The sequence below is a fragment of the Heliconius melpomene genome, chromosome 9, assembly GCF_056956725.1.
Source record: "Heliconius melpomene rosina isolate 202511_hmr_F chromosome 9, ASM5695672v1, whole genome shotgun sequence".
NCBI classification, from domain to species: Eukaryota; Metazoa; Arthropoda; class Insecta; order Lepidoptera; family Nymphalidae; genus Heliconius; species Heliconius melpomene.
This window is the reverse complement of record NC_140397.1, coordinates 7,800,268-7,825,369: the sequence shown is the minus strand read 5'-3', so window position 1 is coordinate 7,825,369 and position 25,102 is coordinate 7,800,268. Positions and strand designations below refer to the sequence as shown.

The 25,102-nt window shown below is 32.7% G+C and overlaps 2 protein-coding genes across 2 annotated transcripts; both read right to left on the bottom strand.

Moving 5' to 3' along the window:
- Positions 1–81: 81 nt before the first annotated feature.
- mas (trypsin-like serine protease domain-containing protein masquerade) lies at positions 82–15,547 on the bottom strand. Its single transcript, XM_085190223.1, has 14 exons — positions 15,397–15,547; positions 6,908–7,057; positions 6,497–6,613; positions 5,899–6,092; positions 5,348–5,542; positions 5,037–5,164; positions 4,484–4,608; positions 3,842–4,033; positions 3,440–3,514; positions 2,942–3,101; positions 2,431–2,618; positions 2,088–2,177; positions 1,455–1,609; positions 82–955 (listed from the first exon to the last, which is right to left on the bottom strand). The coding sequence occupies exons 1-14, from the start codon at positions 15,479–15,481 to the stop codon at positions 788–790; spliced, it is 2,022 nt and encodes a 673-aa protein (XP_085046349.1). The 5' UTR covers positions 15,482–15,547; the 3' UTR covers positions 82–787.
- Positions 15,548–18,590: 3,043 nt separating this feature from the next.
- On the bottom strand, positions 18,591–24,673 carry LOC146536428 (uncharacterized). The gene is made up of 5 exons (XM_085190221.1): positions 24,252–24,673; positions 23,950–24,104; positions 23,371–23,469; positions 21,789–21,919; positions 18,591–21,116 (listed from the first exon to the last, which is right to left on the bottom strand). The coding sequence occupies exons 1-5, from the start codon at positions 24,444–24,446 to the stop codon at positions 20,977–20,979; spliced, it is 720 nt and encodes a 239-aa protein (XP_085046347.1). The 5' UTR covers positions 24,447–24,673; the 3' UTR covers positions 18,591–20,976.
- Between the last annotated feature and the right edge of the window lie 429 nt (positions 24,674–25,102).

The following is a 25,102-nucleotide window of genomic DNA, read 5'->3' as shown; positions in this document are numbered from 1 at the left end:
ATAAACTAAAAATACAAAACAAAGCGACTCTTTAATTTGTAATAAAAACAATCGCAATGCTTAGTAATAAAATTGTATTGTATTTTTGCAAATAAATAAAATTTCTTGTTTATTTTCTAGGTTATTGTTATACAATATCAAATTGAATTGTTTATTAAGAAATTTTACAATCTGTTATTTGAATTCAAAAACTGAATACAGAATGGTGGGAAAATAATTAAATATTGTTTATATTTATAAACTATTAAGCTAAAATAAATATCTTAACATACATTATATTTACATTTTACCTCTTATCAATAAATAATTAGGAAGAAAATGCGTTCTATTTTTAAAGTCATTTAATAAATATTTTTCTCTAAAATGAAAAGTTTAATTTTAACGGAACGGTGTCTACTAAAGCTTTAATATTAAAAAAAGAGAATCATGATACTTTTACTTCAAAAATGATAAAAAAATGTTTGGAATAAATACAGTCTAATTGAGAACCCTTTTACACTAACTCCTTTTACAAAAGTCGGTTAATAAAATAGTTTTTTTTAATTTCTTCAAAGAATTAATGAAAATAAAAATCTTTATACTAAATTATGTCTAAATGTGCGCATTTTATTTTTTCTGTTCATCAAACAATCAATAATATTATATGTTCATTAGGACTCAAGATTTTTACGTTATTGAAGGCCAAATAAACAAAACCGTAATAAATTAAAAAAAATCTAAATATTTCTCTCTTTAGAATTTGACATATTTTTGACAGACTTTGACAATATATATTTTTTAAAATTACTTATAAATTATTTACGGATATAATTTGGTTGATCCAACCAATGAATGCTGATACTTTCACGTATACACCAGGAACGTCCTGTCTCCCGCAGCCAAAGCCCCAGGACACTAAGCCTACTAGCTCGTAGAAACCGTCGTCTTGACATACAAGAGGACCACCTCCGTCGCCCTGGAAATAATAAAGGAAATATATATACATATATACATTAATATTATTTTTTTCTTTAATAATAGAAAAAAAATAAAAAATGTATAGGGGAAATAAGCTAACTCAGTACGCAGTGACGGAATGTCTTATAAGGTTTCCTGTCTTTATCCAGATATATGTATGTATGAGTAGCGTTGCCAAATCCACGCTTATCATCTCCGTGGCATTTCTGGGGCGACAAACGAAAGTTTTGGAGTTCGATCCGAGATTAAACTACCCACTACCAGAACTGTTGGTTCATCATTTGTTTTTCGTGAAAATATTTAAGTAATTACGTAAACTGTAACATAAACGTAATTAAAATCATTAAGCACATATTTAAAGCTTAAATATTAAATGTTAATTGATTATGACTAGTAATTAAGAATTTCAGAACAACAAAATGAAATCACACATCACATCACAAAGGACAGTGCTCATCCATCTGGAATCCATAAACCCTATATATAAAAATACTAACCTGACAAGCATCATTCCCTTCTTCACCGCCAGCACAGAAGGAACTTGCTGGTAATATAAATATTTTCTCAGTAACTGCATTAACTTTTCGAATGCACTCTGCATCACTCACTATGGGTAGTTCCGCTTCACGCACACGAAGTGGTATTGGACCGGCTGGAAGTAAATTGAAATATAGAAATATACTTCAGTAACATTTATGTGTTGAGACTAGTCGTCGCGCTGGGACACAAGCGTGCGACTATAAATGCGACAGGTTATGAGTTCGATTCACACTTGAGTAAATGAAATGTTCAATATTTTCATTTCCTCTCACTGGAAACACATATCACTCACTCATCAAGAAATCTCAGAAACTACCAGAGCTAGGAGTTTCAAATATTGCACGGAGGTTATTTATAGGACGTAGGTGCTCGCTAAGACGGGAATTTGCAATATTCGACTCCTAAGGGGTTGTTTTTGGGGTTGAAAGTTTGTATGAAACTTCGTTACTACAAATGCTAGGAGTCTAATTTTGCATGGACGTCACTTATAGAACGTAGGTACTCATGGAGACAGAAATTAATAATGAAGTAGTTCACGCAGGCGAAGCCGCAGGCGGGCTGCTAGTATACAATATAAAAGTGATACATACTCTCTCCCATATATCCGTATCCGGTGACAGTACAGCGCTTGCCGGCCGCGTGGCTGACTCCCCGTGCCGGCAGACATACGAGACAGACACCTGGAAATGGAAATTATAGAAAAAAATATGAAATATGAGGAAATTATAAATTAACTGAACGGAACCAAACGCTAGTCCACCAAAATTTACAAATGAAAATATTTTAATGTGAACATTTAACGGCACTATGAGACGCAATGACCTCATTCAAGGTTGGTGGTTGGTGAATGGTTCGATCCTCATTCAAGAATATATCCCAGTCACCCTATAACCTGAATCCTAATAAATTTCATATACTTATTCTTAAACTCACCTTCTTTAAGCTCAGCCTTTCCATGCAGCTTCAGCAAAGCGATATCATTGTCCAGGGTCTGGCTGTTGTGGTTGTGGTGTATGTAAGTGGTGGCCACGCGTAGTGTCTGCGCTCCAGGAGAGCCGTACTTGCGGGTGAGGTCGTGGTCGCCCACTCGCACGTATATCGCGTCACCTGAGCGGACGATGCTAGAAGGAAATAAGAATTTAATACTCGGCATATATGTAGTAGGGTAGACAAAGGGAACCTAGGCACCTGGTGTTAAGAAGCTGGTTCCCTTTAGGACACTTCCATTCGCCATTTTCTGTGTGAGTGGTGGAACTAAACGCCGCGCTTTGCTTCAATACCAGAGCGAAAAAATAAAATATTAATATCTCATTTCCTCGAGTAGGAAAGGAACCCACAGGGAACCTGTTGCGTTTACAAATTCAGTATATTTACAATTCAGAATATGAATTTTAATTTAGTTTGAATATTTTTCAAATACATTGTCTTCACTTTTTATACTCACTTAGTAACACAATGAGCGGCCGTCAACACCCACTGAGTGCCAATGAGAGCGGCACCGCATAGGTATTGATTGAGTGAGTTGATGAGAGCCACCTGCCAACACCACTCTCCGCGCTCTCCGTCCTCTCCGCCCATCACACGGCCAGCACGGCTTGATGTACCTAAAAGAGACAATAGTATATATTATACATTTGAATACGACTGCCATATGTTTCAGTTTACAGGGGATAATTTTATGTTATAAGAAAACATTAATGAAAAATTGCATATTTTTATCAACTGAATTGAATTATTATAGCGAATTTTTTATTATTTTATATATAGATTTTTTTTCAATAAATTAACATTTATTTACACTCCGCCACTTTTACAGCCGGCGTTCATCGGTATCACATCAACAGATTTCCATTTACTTACATATTTGTAAATAATTACTTTTATCTATATTTATACTATTTATTATTATTACTTGTAGTATTTAATTTAAGTATTACATTACCTTTAACTCCGCAGACGTATTTATTGTATTTCTCGGGACTCCGTAATGTCGTTACGTAGTTTGGTTCGTATTGTGCTGAAAAAAAAAAATGAATTATTAATTAATAACGTCATCGTAAAATTATAAAATTTATTAAATGAATTGCAGTTTACTTAATTATTTACCGAATAAAGAAATTATATGATGCTATTATTATTAACGTTAGTAAAATAATAAAAAAATGGTTTTAAAGCGGACTCTCTTATTATAATTTGTATATATTATGGTTTAATTTTAACCGTATAGATAAAAAAATGCCAAAAATATTTAAAAAATCACTTGTTACTCTAATATAATTGTTCACTATATTAAAATAATATATTTACATATTTATTAATAATTATTTATTTTTTTAATACTTACGTAAAGGCGTAGTAAAAGGCAGCGTATAAGGCACAGTATGTGTATGCGGGGTATAGCTATATGTGTGAGTCGTGGCCAGCGGGAAGGAGTCGTTGCGATTAACGCCGATAACCTCTTGCACTTTCGATTTCGGCGCACAACACTGCGTACCGGCCTTCTTGCATTTAAATACGTCTGTCATTTCTGCGTTGCCTGTTAGAATTTTGTTTTTTATTAGATAATTGTAATATCAAAAAGAATTATTTTTATTTACTAATATATTTTTTTAGGCCAGTAGGGCAGGGACATAAGCGCGTGACTGTAAACTAGACAAGATGTGAGTTCTACTTCCATTTGACGAAATGAAATATTTAATATTTTCATTGCTTCGCTTGTTCCGTCATTTAACACCCAATTCCTCCAGAATTCCGCTGAAAGTGGAGAGAAGTGTTTTATTTAACACTATGTTACCTACCCTCTCATAAGCGGGATTGTTGTTGTTTTATTAACTTCATGCTATACATCCACTTAAAAAAAAAACAATATATTTTAAAACATAGAGTATCTAATAAATTTCTTTAGAGTAAAAATGTTAATAAATATGTAATATTTAGTTACGATCAGATACCAAAAAACAATCTCGCAACAAAAACAAACACATACGGAAACAAGTAAAAGACAGCAGTGAAACAATGCAGGAGCCGGGACAGTCGGGGCGCGGGTCGATGGGCGCCGGGGTGGTGGTGGTCGTCGTGGTGGTGGTCGGCCTGGGAGTGGTGCGTGGTACTCTGAAAATCGATAGCATAATAATGTTAGTATAGGAAATCGATTTCTGCATTTAGATTTGCTAAGTAAGTAATCTTTATAATATTCTTTTAGTATTACGCTGTGCCCAGCCCATAGCAGATGGAAACCTAGGTAAGAAAGGCCATCCCCATCTTCTGCCCAAAATTCAAGACGTCAGTGGCTGAACTTATTGTCGCTCTACTTTTATGAACAAGCATGCAGATTATAGGGTAAATGTTTATTTACTTTTAATGCACACCGCTAAACACATTTACTGTTCTTATACGAAACACATCTTACACATCTTATACATTGCGGCAAAGAAAAACTTGTAGATATAATACGAATACACATATACTCAAAAATTACTCTAATATCAAATTAATAACATTCTAAAACTAAATAACAATAAAAAATAACAAAAACTTACTTAGAATAATCACAGCACACATATCCGTTGGTCTTGCACTGCGTGTTCGGCACCAGCACGGCGGGGTGCTCGCACAGCCAGCTCACGGCGTTGTGGTAGCACTTGCCCGGGCACTTGGGGAGTGGGGGCTTTTGGGGAAAAAAGAATAATAATATAAATAAAAGAATAATAATAAATCAAATTAGCTTCACACTGTATCCCCCACACAGCGGAGTAGGCAGAGGAAACCTAGTGTTAACACATTCCGCTCTACACTCTTTCTCTAATCCTAGACGCATTTTTACTTTAAAAACTCAATTAAAAACACTAACCGGGGTAGTAGGTCTCGTAGTAGTCGGCCTTCTCGTAGTAGCATCAGTAGAATACGAGTCAATCAAGCAACAGGAACTGTCTCCGGGACAGGTGGCGTCCGAATCCACCTCACACAAGTAAACGTAGAGTCCGGTCATACACTCTCCTCTACATTTCTTATGTTTTTGCTGCTGTTTTGATGCTGGCGTTGTTAGCTGAGAAATGTGAAGTAAGTAATAAGAATATAGAAATAAGTCACTTCGTTTTACTTTTATAATATTTAAAAATATTAATAGTATATACAATTTGTTCGAACGTTGGAAATTATTTAACAAAGAAAATAAAAATATTTAAAATAATTTAAATATTGTAAAAGTTGCAGCTAGCCTCGTTACCAGAGTGAAAAAATGAAAAAATATAAAATATTTTATTGAATTTGATTGAATTAAACCTATAACCGTCACGTTAACAGTCGCACACTTATACCACTGAGCCATATAGTCATATAAATACATAATTACAAAAACTATAAGTTCTACTTTACAAGGCAATAGTGTTTGTTATAACTTACAGCAGTAGTGGGCCGCCTGGTCGAGGTTTTCTTCTCATTCGGCACCACCAGGTCTGGAGGTCGTTTATCCCCATATCCATCTTTGGAAACACAGCACAGCCTCCCAGAGATGCACAGGTCGTTGGTAGTGAGATATGCTTCACAGTATTGTGTTAACCGGGATTCTACGCATACACCGGGGCAGGCGACGTTCACTGGAATTACAGATTTAGAATTTTATTTTGTGTTTTTTTTTGTGAAAATTGACTTTACTGATATTTTTGGCATAAAACATTTTAGAATTTAAGAAAATATCAACAATATTAATTTTTAATAATAATGATTTTATTTATTAGAACTTTATCTATCAACTCTATCAATATTTCAATTTAAAACAAAATACAACATAATATATTTTTATTGTTATATTTTGGAAAATGTTCAAATGTTTTAATCTAAGCTTAATTTTATACTTAAATTTAAACTTTAACAACAAATTAATCTGATATTTATCTATAAGACATATTCTTCTAAATCCCCATATCGAAAAACAGAAAAAAAAGACACTCATATAATCAATCGATATCCTAATATTTAATAGGGTGTACCTAATAATTACCACTGTCTTTGTATTTGTCGTAGGGCACGCGCGTGGTGCTCTCGTCAGAGTAGTCGGCCTCGGTGGTGGTGTAGCGAGTAGTGAACGGCCTCCTCGTGGTGGTTGTGGTTTCGTTGCCTGGAATAAAAAAAGTAAATTTTAATTAGTATGTAAAAAAATAATTAAATCAGCTTCACGCAGCAGGGTAGGCAGAGGGAACTTAGCGTTAAGACACTCCATTTCTCCATTCTCCATTTTCCGCCAAATTCTGCAAGAATTGCATGAAGAGGAACTCAAAAGCGCATTGCCTCGACACCGGAGCGAAGAAGTGAAAATATTAAATAGTTCATTTCCTCGAGTGGCAATCGAAGTAAAACCTGTCAATTTTTGGCCCTAATAATATTCATCTAATATTTTTGAATATTCCCTTACCTGAAGGTTCATCGACACAGCATTTCATAGATGGATTGGGGCACTCCACCTCCTCCAGCACGGTGGGGCACATGAGGGAGGCCAGCGCGTGCATGCACACGCCAGGACAGTTTTTCGCATCTTCCTGCGTGTCTAACGACTCTAAGAGACCTGGAATATTATGTTTTACTAATTATAGTATGTATAAATATAAATTACTTATTTCATTAATTAGTCATTTAAGAAAGAAAGGAAGTTTTAAGATTCCATAATATCTGTAGATATTTTATCATTTTTATTAAAGAAAACCTGTAGTAGGTTTTAGGGACCCATCACACAATGTATCACAATAGACTAAAAATTCAGAGCAAAATTATTTATGAAGGAGATCCCTCCGTTTAACCTACAAAGTAGGTAATAAATAAATAAAAAAAGAAATAATGCTACAAATGTTCAGTTTATAAGTATACGAATTAAAGGAACGAATTTATTAATTTAAAATATAATTAACTAAAACAAAAAATGAAAACCAAAAAAGAAATATTTTTTAGCCTTACATAATCCGGTATACTTATATTAATATTTATGACATATTTTAATATGTACTTATCATACATTAATTAAAAACCAACTAATGAAAATTCACAGTGACGTCACTGGCCACCACTGTACACCAGTAAAGCGAAGCTGACGCATAGCAATGCTTAGTGGTCGACAGACGGACAACTACTTTTTATTCCCGCGTCGTACCACCACCAGGCCACTTTTAGCCTTGTGAGAACGAATTCTTGGAAGGAAAAGAGATAGAACTCTAGGCAGCTTTCACACAGTACGGACTAGAATGTAAGTGAATGAGACCTGTATATGTGCATATGTTATTTGAAAACATATATATATATATATATTATTTTATATTTGTAATTCTTGAGAGGTTGTCGTGGCGCAGGAGACATGTCTTTATGTAAGCGCGACAATTGAATGTGAGTCCGATCCCGCTCGAGGAGTGGATTAATTTATTTTCAATTCCATGGATTAAAAATCAGCTTTTTTACTTTTAGCTTCTCGCAAAGTCCAGATTTTTTTTACATCAGTAAAGATTGATAAAACCCTAACAAATTACAGGCCGAGAGGAATGTTTACAAAATATCACTGAATTAAATTATAGAAACACACTAACTAAATGAATACATTACTATACTATAATATCAAGGCACTAGATCTTATAGAGAGAGAGAGAAAGAGAGATCTTATAGATTGAAAAAAAATCCGAATCCGAAAATCCCTGACACATACATAAATCAATTTACAGCTTAAAAAAGCAATATTACAATTTCCAACAGACCGACAATCTTTCATCCTATTACATCGCGGCCTTCACCTACAATTACAAAAAGAAATAAAACCACTAAAAACAACAAAAAATGCACCTTAAACTCTTACACACATACAGTTGGTACTTTAAAAGTAAATTAACACGAAATTGCCTCAATTAGATCTAATATCGAATCTATTACAATCAAAATAAGGCTATTGAAGGATCTTCCACGTAAAGAACCTGCAAGGTATTCTGATCCTTATTATCTAAAACAATAACATTTGTCCTCAGACAACCTGCGGAACTACATTCCTATACACAAACCGTTAGGCCCTGCCGAGACAGTTATTGAGGCAAATGAAAGGAAAATATATGGATTTTGGTGTAAGCGATGAACTTAGGACTTGGTTGTTAATTCTTTTCTTATCATTAAGCAATTAAAATAATACCATTTTTAACAAATCCAGATGACAATTTACTACTAATTAAGTATTCATACTAATCATTCATTCAGTGCGGCGTTGAGTTTCGCGACTCAACACTCAATGCCTCATTCGACGGATAGTGGGGAACGGAACTGTCTTAATGGCAACGGTGTGTCATATTATTTGACTTTGACATAGTCTACCCTGCTATGTGCAGCGTGACGCAAAAAATACTTTATTTTTTTATTATTATGTGTAAGAACATCCAATTTTCACCTAAGTCCCTCTGCCTACCCTTCTATTTGCGGGAAAATGCGTGAAACTGAAAAAAAATCTATATAATATAACCCGCGACCGCCTATAACTTGTCACGTAAACCCGACCGTTACCCGATGACCTAACGTCGCTGGTGAAATCGCCGAAAACGAAAGTAAGTGACTGAGACGCTTGTACGGCGTTCTGTCCTCTACTGTGTACGAGACGGACTTGGAAATACTTATTATTTATTATAATATATTATTTGTTATTTTTTTAGTGTCTCACTTTAACCCGCACACAGCAGGGTAGGCAGAGGGAACCTTCCTTCTGTGGATTCTTTCGAGGCATTGCGTGTTGAGTGGCCTTGGTGAAAGAGCGAAGAAATTAAAATAATAATAAATAATAATTGATTCCCTCAAATAAGGATCGAACCCACTACCATCGCGTCAGTACCCCAGCAAAATACTCAATTTATATTGTTATTTGTTGTTTTTTATTATTATTTTTGTTAAATAATTTGATTGATGCTGTTGAGGCGCAGGAACACCGGCGTGTGACTGTATCGCGTTGCATTAGTCTTGGATTCGCTTCCCACTCAGGAAAATTAAATTATTATTCATTAATATGAAAATACGCAAAATTAATAAAATATTACAAAGGTTGATAGCTTCACAGTTAAGACTATCTAAGCTTTTAATATTTTTGTGCGGCTAAAACTTGTTGACCATAATATGTACACTCGTAATCTTTATCAAAGACGTTTGATTTTGATAATTTATTTTATATGGATTGGAGTCTCTAAGGAGTGGTGGTCCTATATACATTTTCGTTTACGCGCTCTTATAGCGAGACAAACCGCGGCGTTAAGTTCCGCCACTCAACACGCAATTCAGAATTCAGCGAAAAATGCGAAAGAAAAGTATCGTAATAGGAACATAGTCTCTTAATACTATTTTCCCAGGTTTTCACTGCATACCCTGATATGTGCGGGATATAACGTGAGGTTAAAAAAATCTGAAATATATATATATATTTTGTTGCATTATGCAACTTATCTAAATGGTTTTAGATAGTTTTACAAAAATACTAACCCAACCATAAATTAATCTACCTTAGTACTAATTAGGAAGATGTTATTCTAATTCTTACTAATTTAAAAACCTAAACAATAATCTTTAAGGCATATAGTTACTACTCAACACACTATGCCTCGAAAATTCAACGGAAACTAGGGAACAAAGTGCCTTAATACTAGGTTCCTTCTGTCTACCATGCTATAATCATACATTCAAAAATATGAAACTAAAATAACTTAATATATGACACTGGCGAAGTCATTTTGTGCTCAACTGGCACGCTCGGAACGCCATAATAGAAAGAACAGAAAAGAACAGAACAGAATTTAATATATCTTATTAATATCCAATAACCTACACACATACAGATATATTACTGAGAAATTAAACAGTAAATTATTAAAGCATTTCACTTTTTTAATTATAAATCCAGATCTGAAACCAGAGACGGGAAAGTGAGTGCCATAGACCACCGACCTGCTCCATCACCACCATGGAGCCTAGAAAGTTTTAAACTACTTTTTTACTTTATACTTTGATGAGAAATAATTATTTTAAGAAAAATTGTGAGAAAATTGTACACTTTTCTATTACATATTTAAAGTGTGTTTCGTCCGGCTATCACATTATTATTTTTTCTTTAAATTACTTATTTATGTTATATTTTTTCTAGTGTTTTTAATTCGTATATTTTGTTTATAATTACATATTTGCACTGTAAGATAAGCAAAGGCCACCAAGTGTTTAAAAAAAAGATATTCCCTTACAAAACTAGTTGAGTAGCGAAATTCAACGCCACTCTTTGTTACCAGAGCGGCAAAACAAAAAGGATTTAATTATTACCATTGCTAAAGCAGCGTTTAGTTCCGTCACTCAACACGCTATGCCTCGAGATTTCTGCGGAAAGTTTGGAATGGAAGACCTATCTTAGCTCTATTCCCTATGTGGAACTAAAAAAAAAGTATTATCCTGAGTTGAAATCGACTACTGCATGTTAGGTGCTGTGTGTATTAGACGCTATTTCCATGCTACAATAATGTTTTATGTAAATTCGTCGCTAGTAATGAGGACGCAGGTCAAAGATTCAATTTCTACGCAGCTAATTCATACTTATTTACTTGTTTATGATATACACTGATAAGACATTAAAATATTATGTCCATACATCTTAGTAATCGTATAGTAGATGACTAGCATATTCTCTATCTAAGACAGTAATGTTTATACTTAATAATTTTACAGTATATCTATTATATATAAATATTCATATATTCATCAAACAATTCATTATACGAATAATAAATAAATGAGTGCCAAGTTACAAAACTCTAAATTCACGCTGTATCTGTCACATAACAGAGTAGGCTGAGGGAACCTAGGAACCTAGTGTTAAGATACTGTTTGTTACCAGAGCGAGGAAATGAAAATATTAAATATTTCATTTTGTCGAGCGGGAATCGAACCTGCAATAACAGTCGTACGCTCCCTGAAGTTATAAAAAACATTGATTCTACATTACGAGTAGGTATTTGTTTCATATATTTGCTTTCTCGTCGCGGGTGAACGGCCGTGATCGTCCGTTCGGCTCGGCTCACTTTGATCATAATTCAAGTTTTTGCGATTTTGTTTCCATATTATATTATAGCCTGATAAGCTATAATATGGCAACGATAGTATATACCTATATTTACTTATAAATTAAAAAATAAATAAATAAATAATATAATATTCCACCTATAAGCGTGACTGATTATAAACGTGGCGGCTATGGGTTCTATTAATATTCGACGGAATGTATTAATTACATGTTCTCGCTCTGAAACGACAAAATACGGTGTTGAGTTCAGCCAGCTAATATATTTTTCAAATTCTGGTGGATATTGGTAAACGGAGGGAGAATATATTCTTTTTGCGGGATTAGGCATGAAGCTAATTATTGAAATGTTTGTATCTGTACTTATCATAATATAATGATGTTATCATGAAATCTGATGTAAAGTAACGATTTCTTGATGATGATAATGATAAATTAACGTTACACGAGATGGCCAGATAGTCATATGAAGTGCGGCGTTAAGTTTCGCGCTAAGTGGGAGATCTTAACAGTAGGTTTGACATAATTAATGTAGAGACAAAATAAGATTTTTTGCATTTAGGAAATTACAACTTAAAATATTTCTACCTGCATTTTACTTGATTAGTGCTGGACTGGCACGCTCGGGCCGCCAAAGATAACGAACAACAGTAATTTATTTGGATATTTTTATGTAAAGAGAAACCATTAATGATAAAATTACAAAATAAAATCTCCTACTATATATATTAAACAAAATAAATAATAAAAAAAATACAAGTTTATATTTGTTAACATTCTCGATGTTTATCGTAACCGTTGTATAAGTAATATTACAATGTTACGTTCATGACAATGAAAATGATATACGAGTACACGCGATAAGAAATCTTTCGTTTCTTTTTAGCAATCACGATATTTGACTAATATTTTTTCTGCCTATAAGCCTATTTTTATTGGTATTACTGCATTTTATTTACATGTCCCGCCCTCGGCTGGGGAAGCAGAGAGAACCTGGAACTAGTGTTACTGACACTGTTCCATTAGAACATATCCATTTTAATTTTTCGCCGAATTCTGGATGCTTTGCTGAGCTGATTAGCGGCACTTGACTTTGACTTGTTACCAGGGAAAATAAAAACATTAAATATTATATTTTTTCGAGTGGCAATTGACTAACCCACAACTAGATTTTTAGAGTAGACATTTATATGAACTATTATAAATTCAAATAAAAAAAATCTGTCTAAATATATAAAACATGAACAAAGAAATTTTATTTATTTTCAAGCTCTACTTTAAAAAAGAATTATTTAATATAAGATCCTACTTTGGGATGACACAAGGCCACACCTATGGGCAAACAACGCTTAAGTTTTAAGCATATACCTGCTGGATATTTGCCTTCAAATATAATTTGAAGATTACTTACAATATTTCATACGTTATACAACCGTTTGATATACTTTTTATGGTCAATAAGTTACTGCTATTACAAGCACATTACAATTAGGCAATGTTAATGAAACAGGAAAGAAATAAATTTAAAAGGAAATAATATAACAAATACTGTAATTGCGTCATACGAATACATCGAAAAAGCAAAATTGAGAGCACTCGGCGTCAATGTGTCTATAAAACTTTCTCCACCTCCCTCCTCTTCCCTCCCCCTTCCTCCCTCCGAAGTGCTTCCACCTGCATCCTCTGTAACTCGTCTCACATGCGTTCTTTGCTCATCTTGATTACGTACTAACGTGTGATCATTGAAATTGAATAATCCATTATAACATGATGTTATATATTAACGATATTAGAGGCTGTTGTGACGCAGGGGCACAAGCGTACTATTGTAAGCGCGACGAATGTAGGTTCGATTCCTATTCGGAAAAGTGAAATATTTAACACTTTCCTCGCTCTGGTAACAAAGCAAAGCGTGGCTTTGAGTTCTGCCACTCAACACGCGATGACACAAGAATTCAGCGGAAAGTGGGGAATGGATTGTCTTAACTTTAGGTTACCAGATTGCTTCTGGTCACCCCGCTATGTATATGCAGGATACAGCGTGTAGCTACAATTACATTAAGGCAACAAATACTTCTACAAATAAATACTATGCATTCACATTTTATGTTCTTTTCTTTTTTTTATACCTTATTATACCTTCTATTACGATTTTTAAATATAAATATCACCTTGAAAGTTTCTTTTACCTAGTAGGACGCGCGCGCGTTGATGTCTTTTGTATCGGATACGAGATAATATTTGAAGGCGATACAATAATATTAGGAAATTACCTATAATATAAGTTAATAAGTTATATATTTTTATTATATAAGTTATATTAAAGGTATTTTTACTATTTTTTTACATAAATATAAAAAGAAAAATTGCACTACTTTGTTTTTACTGATATCTAAAAACATAATGAGTATAGAATATAAATTAACACCTAAAGAGGTAACGGACAGCGCACCGTTACTCGTACGCGTATAGCCATATTCATACTATTAAGAGCGTCCATTATATTAATGATTCAGCTTTTTATACTACACATGTGTCTTTAGCGGACTTCGAATTAGATGAACAGTGATCAGATAGAGGTGGAAACTCAATGAAATATTTAAGAATTATTACCAACCAGATTTTGACGTAACTCTACACTTTTCTTTCCATTTCTCTGTTAATTTACTTAAAAGGATGATTTTGTTTTAATATTTTCAAACGATAGTAAAAAATTATAATATCTTACTATATATTTCTTTTATTTCATTGACATAATTGGTAGAAAATTGCGTAAAACTCTTAGAAATAAGGTATACAAAGGCGTCTAACAGTATACTGTAATACAAACATCAACTGGAATTAGAAATCTCGCTTATACCGAACTTAGAGTATTACTCATCACACAAACGGCGAAACTTTGTGAATATTTAACAATTATTAAAATTAATGAAGTGTTTTATTTTCTATTATTATAATTAAAATGCGAAAGTCACAATTTTCGTTTAATGTTCAATCTCACTTTTATTGCTGACTGTTTTTTTTTCAAGTTATTATAACATGTGATTTAATTTTTAAAATGAATTTTGATATATTTGTATTTTATATACTATGGACTATCATCACATACCCAGAGGCGGTGGAGGATGGAGGAGGTTCAGAAAAATAATTACACATTATCATTCTCTTATGCGACTCTACCGTTACAAAACATATAATTAGACTATTTCAAATATACAATTTTACAATAACTGTTTTACTCTATGACCGACTTTATTTTATAACTGATTTTTTTATATTTCGTTAGTTTTTTTACTGACTTTGAACTATACAGATAGACATTTTGTGTGCGTAGAATTTAAATTAACATTTTTTATTTTATGTAAGTAGAGTTGTCAAAATTTGCACGTTCTTTAATCTTGTTGCAAACTTTCCTTTTTACCGTACAACTAAAATGCTAATTGAAATAATACATTACGTAGAACCTTTTACTTCTTATTCTTTCTTGTCGTTATGATTTTCTAGAACGAATTTAATCTGTTATTTAAAGATCCGACCTCAAATTCTAGATAAGAAAAATCATACATAGAGTTGTTGCAAAAACAACCAAATGCAACACTCGACTAGATTGTTTACGTGGTATGTGGTGGTGGATCTTTGCGTAGCTTAATAGGGTTGTTCCATCCTCCTTTGGAAGATATAGGCGGAGAAGATCGCCGTTAAATTATACCAACGTAAGTATAACGTAGCGGTTAAAAATTCCTTACCAAATTAGTTCGGCACATTTCAATCGGGCACGCGGCTAATGTATGTAAGTGGGTGAACAGTATTAGTGGCCTGTTTAGTGTGTTTACGATATTTACCTGACAGGAAGGAGGTCGCGAAGGAGTCGTCCTGCGCTCGCGCAAGCGCTGTGATGAGGAGGAGAACTGTAGCCACGGTCCTCATGGCGCACTGTGGAACTGATCACTGTCAACTGTCTAAAGGCATGGCGCGGCGACCGACCGCCGTGTCGCATAGAGACCAACTGCCGGTGAAAGAAAGAAAGGGGCTTGGTTGGTTTAGCAGAGACTGTGATAGGTAGATGCGCCACTGTGCTGAGTTTTAAGCCAAGTTGTTAAACGTGAAAAGTTATAGTATTATCAAATATTAAATTAGATATTATAATTTTTGTTTCTTTTAAGTACAGTGTTACTTCAATACAATATCAAAGCTCAAATATATATACAACTTTTTCGATTTTATTTAAATATCTAAGTAAAGAAAAGAGGTGGCATGAAACACTTGATTATTCCCATGGAGAGAATACTTTATAAAGAGTGAGACCTCCCGGACACCCAAGGAAGCGCTGGTTGGATGTCGTGATGCAGGACATGAGAGCCAATGGTCTAACCACTGAGGACACAAAAGACCGTGCAAATTGGAGTAGGTTGAATAGGATGGCAGTCTCTGGCAATAGCCGGGATTAATGCCAGGAAGAAGGAGTATACTGTATAAAGAATTCCCTTAAAAAAGATTTGAACTTACAAATATCGCATCTCACATGATTGTATTTTTTTTTAATTTTGTATTTTTTTTTCTTTATCACTAACTCTGAGAGACTGTTATCATCTGAAGAGTTAAACATTCTTTGCATAACTTTTCAACGTACAGCAAACAAGCGGTCAGCTCGCTCTTCGGGATGTGGACAACAGCGATGAATGAAGCTATTGATCGCGCCAAACTCTACCGAAATTAACACCACTTTCTTACTTATATACTAATGTATAATAGATTTTTTTTTGTTACCATGTTGACTGTATATTGTAAAAGATTATGTTTGGATTTATATATTTCGATGGAGCCGAGGTTAAGTTGGACGTATGGGATTATTTATATTCGATTGCTGTGAATTAGATCGTTGTAATCTTTAAAGCGATGAGAATAAAATAATATGCGATGCTATACTCCGTTAACAAATAAATATTTTTTCTTTAAAGAGTTAGGTAAAAGTAAAATACGTTTCATAGATATATAATATAATTATGATATATTGGATATATGAAAGGAAAAGGTGATTGACTGGTTTGTTAAACATAGCCCTAAGCATAGGATATGAAAACGATCGAAATTAACATTATGTGGAAAGAGACATGAAAGTAACTTTTGATTTTTTAAATTAAAATTACTGTAGAGTCTACATACTCTACACTATTGTTAGTTCCGTTTGCGAATTTATAGCAAAGCTTTTAATTTAGGATCATTTTTCTGGATAATTGCCAAAAAATAAGTAAAAATATGTATATTTCATAAAGTTTCATATCATGTTAATATATTAATATTGAAGATCAATATCAAATAATATCTAATAATAATATTTAAGAAATATTCATAAAACATAAAATAAACTGTATTAAAGCTATTAATAATTATAATATACGACGCGTGTTGGACGTTAGGTTGGAGGTCCCAAGTGTAAATAGATTTCTTCGCTTTCACCTATTTCATCTACTTGATCCTATAGAATAAATCAAAATTATTTAGAATGACAACATTGCATTCGTGTTGTGTCTTTATTATTACTTATATGTATATATGATAGTTCGGAGTTGATATTCTATAATATGAAAAATATATATTTTCATTAAAATAAGGTAATTGTTAATTTTAATTATTAGCGCAGCATTACTGCATCTGACTATAAATACGGTACGGTCTTATTCATAGAAGAAAAATCGACTTTATACTTAACACATAACAGGACATAGGAAACCTAGTGTAAAAATCTTTTTCGTGATCGTGTTGGAGCTCAACACAATGTTCTTTTTACCTGGAGAAAACAATCAAGAAAGTGTTTTATCACTTAGTCTGTTGAAGCCATATATTAGACATCAACGCGCTCATAAAAATGACTGCGAATCGTAAACGGTCGTCGAACTTAGCCAAAAGTTTTATTATAATTTTATGATTCAACCAAAAGAAGGTATTTCCAAACGTTATGCATAATACTGACTAATCAAGCTTTTCATTAACCAAAAGTTATTTTTGTGCCTTTATTGTATTTAATTGAAGTTATTCAAAAAAGGAAAAATAATTTTATGTGAAGTTGAATCACCTTAATTTTATATTGTAAAAGAATTAGCTGCCACGTTCGTAAAATAAATAATTTTGGAAAATATATTTTTTATATTAGAAAAGCCATTATAAAAGAACAAAATTAAAAATAAACTAAATCGAGAGGCAGTCATGGCGCAGCGGCACAAGGGCTGTGACTATAACGCGACGGTTGTGAGTTCGATCCCGACTCGAGTAAGTGAAATATTTATTTACTTTTATATTTCCATATCTTTGCTCTGGTGTCGAGGTTAGTTAACACGTCACTTAATACGTAATGTCTCGAAATCGGGCTGAAGGAAAACGGAAGTGTCTAAACACAAGGTTTTCTAAGCCTAAGGTCGGGATAAAGCGTGTAACTGGACTATTAATGATAATAAAATAGTATCCAAGGAAAAAAATAAGTTAATAATTTTTCTCACTTATCTATAGGCTTATAGGATATTGAAGAAGTCTATAGGATTTAAAGCCTCTGACAGTAAGCATTAACCGTTTTTGGGTCGATTCCGCTGGGGTGAATTAATTATTTTCATTGCCTCGCTCTCAACGAGGAGCAGCGTTGAGCTCCGCCATTCAACACACAGTCTCGAAAATTAGGCTGTGCGTAGGGATACAGTGTTATGCCAAAAAATCCTCCAAAAAATGCCTGAAACCCAAATCCTGTAGTAAATATAAATGAAGATGACTGTGATATCTAATGCAGGATCAAAATAAACCAACTAAAATTTCAAAACTAAGAAAATTACGGATTAAGCTAATTGTTCATTATAGAAAGCAAGGATCGGAAATTCCGTTTACTTTTTCCCGTTCCGATAAAACAATTAGCGGCGTTGAGCTCCGCAAGTCAACACAAGTAATGTCCCCAATTATTAAAATTATTTCAACGATAAAGAGTAAATGGAAGCAGTATGGTAAAGTCCACGCAAAAGAAGCGGAAGGACAGGTTTGTAAGAAAAAGACAAAATTATAGAAAAAAGTTTTAATAGAACAACAAAAGTATGTCTTATAATTAATTATTTACATTTATCAATCTGAAATAACGTAAAGTGGTGGAATCAAACAAACCAGTACAAAATTAGTATAAACAAATCTATTATACACTATTATTAAAATTACGTAGAAAACTTAGTGACCAATGACTTCACTCTCCGTTTTATATGACCATGTCGAGAAAACACTTACAAAATAAATTTAGTGAAAGGAAAGGCGTTATTATTTATATTCTTTATATATAACCATATAGTAAATATATACAAAATAATAGGAAACGTTTTATAACCAAAAAAATTGTAGGCAATAGTCTATATTAGAATTTGAACTTTTTAATAATATTAATCTATATATATAAAATCGAAAGGTCACTCACTCATCACGAAATCTCAGAAAGCACAAGTGCTAAGAATCTCAAATTTTGCATAGGAGTTACTTATAGGACGTAGGTGCTCGCGAAGACGGGAATTTGCAATATTCGACTTCTAAGGGGTTGTTTTTAGGGTTGAAAGTTTGTATGAAACTTCGTTACTACAAATGCTAGGAATCTCAAATTTTGCATAGACGTCACTAGGACGTAGTCATGGAGACAAAAATTAATAATAACATAGTTCACGCGGGTGAAACCGCGAGCGGGCCGCTAGTAAGCCATAAAAATTATACATTCAATAAGGTTATCATCATAAACATATACAGAGTGGAAGCGTCTGCGCTCCTTTTACGGGAACAGCATATAGGGTAAAATATTTTAAAACAAATACCTAAAAAAATTAATAAAGATTCGTCAACAGTTGAGACGTAGGTTTTCTTTTCATTTCACGATATTTATCCATATTGTATTACGTGTGACCAGTGGTGTAGTCCGCAAAACTGTTTAAGTATACATATGAATATATATTGTGTTCGCATGGGGGGCGCTCTAAAAGTATTTTGGCCCGGGCGCGAGTTAAGCTAGCTACGCCACTGCGTGTGACGCAGTTACGAATAGATACCAATAACGTAAACACCACCACCACCACACCACCAGCAATACCACAAAAATACTACTAAAAGTTGTCGATTTGCCACATTTGTTCCATTCGCAAAAAGACATACCAGAACGAGATATCTCTCGAGATAATAATGTCTATATAAATACATAGACATTATTATCTGATATAATGATAATAATGTAATAATGTCTATATAAATATTAAGATATTTTATTTTATTTTTTTATAATAACTATTTAATTGATTGAATTGTCATTTTTCACAATATTTTTTTAAAGTTACATATAATTTTACTTAACAAAAATAGTTAAAATTAAAATTACAATAAATTGAAGCACAGTAGACAGTGTCAACTGTAAATATACGGGTTTGATACCCATTTGGGGAAATGATTATATTTAAAGTATATCCGTTGGACTGCCCTGGTGGACAAAGTACAGCGTTGAATTACGTCACAGGGAAAAAACAAAGCTAAAGAACAAAATCTTTACTATTTGCCCAACAAAATTACAATAAAGAAATTCTTACATCAATGTATATAAAATTTCTTGTACAGATATAATATTTATATATAATTATATTATAAATTTGAGGTAAAAATATATATTTAACTTTATATTATAAGAAAAAATACTATTTACAATGTATTATTTTTATTTTAACATAGGGATGTCAAAAAAATAGAAATTTAATCTCAAATACAAAAAGCAACTAGAAGAAACAAATAACTGACAATAAATGATGATTCATTTATTTGTCAAAAACTTTACATATGTTAAAAATATTAGTCATTCAATAAAGCTCAAACAACTGCATATGTTTATTTATATGAAACTTTACAATAACATAGCCTATAAGTAAAAAAAAGGTAAGAATAAATATATGTTGAAAAAAAATTTTGCATAGCATTGTGGGGAACAAAGTGGGTTAACACTAGATTCCCTCTGCCTCTCCTGCTATAGCTTTGACACAATCATGTTAACCTCAATTACTTTCCAAGTGAGTTTTCACAAACGTGTTGTTCATTTACTTAACATGGATGCTGGCTAGTAATTTCTAACAATATAATACTTATCCTTTGTTTTAGTAACAATAAAATAATTTACGTATAACAGTTTTTTTATGACACACATAATTTATACAGACATCCATAGCTATGTAGATATGAACAAATAAGACAAAATTACCTTAAAAGAGCAACTTAAAAATTAAAAAAAATTAACAAACCATTATGCAAGACACTTATCAAAAACCAATCAAAAAAATGAAAAAAAAAAACACCAAAACTAATCTGTCACTTTAAGAAAAAAAAATATTTTGTCCTTTTTAAAATACACTTTAGTCCTTTTAAAAACAAACACACATTTATTAGAACTCCATTGCATTTTTCATGTAAATCTCTAGTTCTTTATCTAAGGCTGTTTTAGTGCTTGCCATATATTGGTCTAGCTGTAGATCTAACTCTTCTTTGGTCGGAACCACTTTTTGTTGCCTTTGGATACCATGGCCTGGAATAATAGAAAATAGTCAATTGAGTTTTGAGTGACACTAGCTTGTGACTAGTAAACACAAAGCAGAAATTTAAAGGTTTCCTAACAGAGACACTAAATTGATCCCCTCAACAATCAAAATCTTAGAAGGATCCTAGTGACACTCCGAGTCCCAGTTTCCACTGAAATCTCCTTATCTTCCACCGAGATGCAGAATTCAACGCCGCACTTTGATTCAATACGAGAGTGAATAAATGTAATTATAATGATAAAAATATATTATATAAATAAATGTAAATAAATTTCCTCAAGTGGGCATAGAATCCACATCCTCTTGTTGACAGTCACTGGCCTTTTAATATTTTGATATTATTCTTTTCTTAAAATTAAAAAAGCAAAAACATGAAATAATATAGACTATTCAATATATAAAGATTTTACTGGACTATTTAGATCTACACTATGTTTCCCATTAAGATACTCCTGTTCCCACTCTCCACCTAATTCTAGAGGCATTGCATGTTGAGTGCATCTGCAGTCACATGCTTGCACCCCTCTGCTACGACTGGTCTTAAAAGAAGATAATAAAAAGTAAGACAAATCCTAAAACCAAATTAGCGCAACCATCTATATTTAACTTCGAAGTGGCCACAATGCCTCAACTGTATTGCAAAAAGGGGTAAAATTCACCTCTCCCCCTTCCTCTTCCCCTTAGACCACCTCTGCCCCTCATCCCCCCCGTTTCTCCCATTATGCGTTGTTTGCCCCATTGCTGGTTACGCATTCTGTTCAGTAGGTGTTGGCGGTTAACGCCGCGAGATCTGTGAAAATGTTTAAAATGGTGATAAGTTAATTAAATGCACCTTTTCGCTGTCTTTTATGTAATAAATCCTTTCAAATGGTTGCCTGTAAGAAATCGCTTTTAGTGATAAGGCCGCCATTGCACTTTGTATTGTCTTTCTGTAATTATTGTTACTCTACTGATTCTTTGTTTATTTTAGTGCAATAAAGTATTATTATTATTATTATTATTAAATATAATTTGAGAAAGGGATGGATATAAGAGTGAAAATTAATGTAGTATGTAGTTTGTTATTTTGTTATTGTTTTTTTTGCAGAATACACTTCAGACAATGCTGCAGCAACTGGTAGAGGAAAGCAAGAAAGCTGGATTGTCACAAAACACAACAAAGACAAAATTGCTAACCAACCAGGCAAAAGTTATAATTAATTTAGAAGATGTGCTCGAATATATGGATGAGTGTATATATCTGGGTCAAGGGATAGCGGTTAAAGATCTGTCGACGAAAGAAGTGGATAGAAAGATAAATATCAGTTGGCAAAGGTACTGGTTATTGAAAGAAGTAATGAAGAACAAAAATATACCCATTGCAGAAAAAAAGAAGGGCATATGACACCTGCATCCTTCCATGCCTCACATATGGCTGCCAAACCTGGCCACTAACTAAAAAGATTGAACACAAACTACTTACGTGTCAAAGAGGAATGGAAAAAAGCATGTTATTCCTAAAGCTTAATGACAAATAGAAGACCACGAAAATTAGAGGTATATCTAAAGTTACAGATGCGAAAGTTAAAGTAAGAACTCTGAAATGGAGATGGATTGGTCATATCATGAGAAGCAAGGCCCATGGACAAGTGGTCTAAGAAAGTTACAGAGTGATATCCTAGAAATGGGGAAAGACAAAGAGCAAGGCAAATTAGAAGATGGGAAGATGACCTACCAATGGAATGGAGACAGTTTACAAAGGACCAGGATAAATGGAAAGAAATGGAGGAGGCCTATGTCACAAGACAACTAGGCCTATGACCTGGTTGCAAATAATGTGCAATGTAAATAATAAGCAAATAAGTAATATAGGTTTAGTAAAATAAAATATATTTAAAATTTTCTGTAATTAGATATAAGAAAATTAGGTCAGAGAATAAAGGCTATTTTTATTGTATTTTATTTATTTTTAATTGTTTTTTTTTACTGGAAGTAGACAGTTAAAACAAAAAACAAATAAATTATTATTGTCTATTTCATAAAATTTAATATAGATTATTATTACATTATTTTATTAATCCATTTTTACTTTATTTTTTTAGAAATAACTTGCAAAACAAATATTTAAGTGTGTAATTGAACTCATAACTACCACTATTAAGCCAACAAACAAAATTAACACATCAACAAATAACTAGAATTTCTAACTTCACAAAATACAAAGATAAAAAATAAAAATATATAGTTATTTTTTATTCTTACCTCATCCTTCCTCTAACAAGTCCCATATGTCCACCCCTACGTCTGAACCCACGTCCACGCCACATGCCTTGCGATAGGTTGTTGAAAGATGCTGATCGACTAAAAGAAATTAATATACATATTTTAACTAGGTTTGAGAGTTTTAGGAAGAGAAAAAGCAGAGAAAGTTCCGCACATACAAACCACTTTTGTGTGTGAATAGAATTATTTTAAATAAAATCATTCCCTCTAGTGGAATTAAACCCACAACCACCAAATCTCTGTCCCACTATGGTTTAACATACCAGAAAAGAGAAACTATTTCATTAAAATATATGTATTTAGTACAGCATTGATATTGTTCATCCAAACAATCATTTATTCAAGCTAGACATGCAAGCAATTGTAATTAATTAAAGCATTTTGGCTGTAAAGATATATAAAACATAACAAATAAGCTTTTGGTAATTCGCAATGCAGGATATTTACAATGATACATTATAGTAATTACAAGGACTTACATAATAAAATTGTATTTCAATCAATAGAGCAGTTGTATACTGTTCTATATCCTGAAATTAGATACCAATCAAAACTCACCTTAGGTTTCCATTAGATTGCCTCCAAGAGATTCTTTTCATAACATTCCTTTGGTTCAAATTGTTAAAGCTATTTGAACGCCTAAGTCCTGCCAAGCTACCCTCGCTGCCGAACCGTCTCAAACCAGGCATGCCTAGGCGTTGTTTAACTGCTTGCTGTAAATATTATGACACAGATTACGCAAATTTCATTAAACAAAATAAATTTCAAAAGTATGATAAACAAATTAAAGGTTAAAAATTTCGTATTCTTCAAAATTTGTCACTTCATACATGGTAACTATAAAGAAAAAACTGATTTACCTTTTTAGCATGCTGACCAAAATGTTGAGCTACTTGTTCAATCAGAGCTCGGTTATTTACATTTCGGTCCTGTGTGAACAGTCCAGAAGACCGTCGCCGTTGTTTTATCACACGACCTGTTGACGCCAGTATTGTAAACCGATCATTTAGAGATATACTAGTAGCTTGCAAGCCATGGACTGTTTCTATCACCATTTTACCCACACTAACTAAAATTAAACAACGTAGCCAAATTAGACAACTCACGTAATTAGTAGTACAATAAATTTATAACCACAATGTTCCTGTAAAATTATATTTATATATAAATAGCGTGAATATTATATTTATAGTTTACTAAGCACTATTCTATTAAAGCCGCTATTCTTTATCCACAAACGCGGTTACGATTTGTCCCTGAAGTTTGACGTTTAACATAAAAATTTCAAATATTGATAATCTGTAACTGTTTTATAATTGTCAAAAAAAGTAAAATTTTAATTTATGACATGTTGTATCTGAAGATGAAGTTTTTTCCTTTATCTTTTTGGTTTGATGAATTTATTTTTCTTTGTTTTTATATATTTTTATAATTATATTTTATAATAAGAAAATGTTTATTATTTTATATTTCAACATAATTTTTTTGAGTATCTTTTATTTTTATTTGAGCATAAATAACTTAATTAATCTTACGTCGAACGAAGAAATTTATTCTACGTCAATACTAACCTTTCAAGTTGACCTTATATTATGTCATAATTGACAGCTATTATGACACAAAATGAGCGTGGTATCGATTCTTAATAATCGATTAAGTAAAAAAAAATATATAATTAAAAAAAATGAATAAAAAATTATATTTTTATAAA

Coding starts and splice junctions, on each gene's coding strand:
- mas (XM_085190223.1), bottom strand. CDS start 15,481: ATGAGGACCGTGGCTACAGTTCTCCTCCTCATCACAGCGCTTGCGCGA. Junction 6,093..6,496: donor CGACAAATACAAAGACAGTG/GTAATTATTAGG, acceptor CTGTAATTCCAG/TGAACGTCGCCTGCCCCGGT. Junction 3,102..3,439: donor ATACGTCTGCGGAGTTAAAG/GTAATGTAATAC, acceptor TGTCTCTTTTAG/GTACATCAAGCCGTGCTGGC.
- LOC146536428 (XM_085190221.1), bottom strand. CDS start 24,446: ATGGTGATAGAAACAGTCCATGGCTTGCAAGCTACTAGTATATCTCTA. Junction 24,105..24,251: donor TTGGTCAGCATGCTAAAAAG/GTAAATCAGTTT, acceptor TAATATTTACAG/CAAGCAGTTAAACAACGCCT. Junction 21,920..23,370: donor CTTGTTAGAGGAAGGATGAG/GTAAGAATAAAA, acceptor ACATTTTCACAG/ATCTCGCGGCGTTAACCGCC.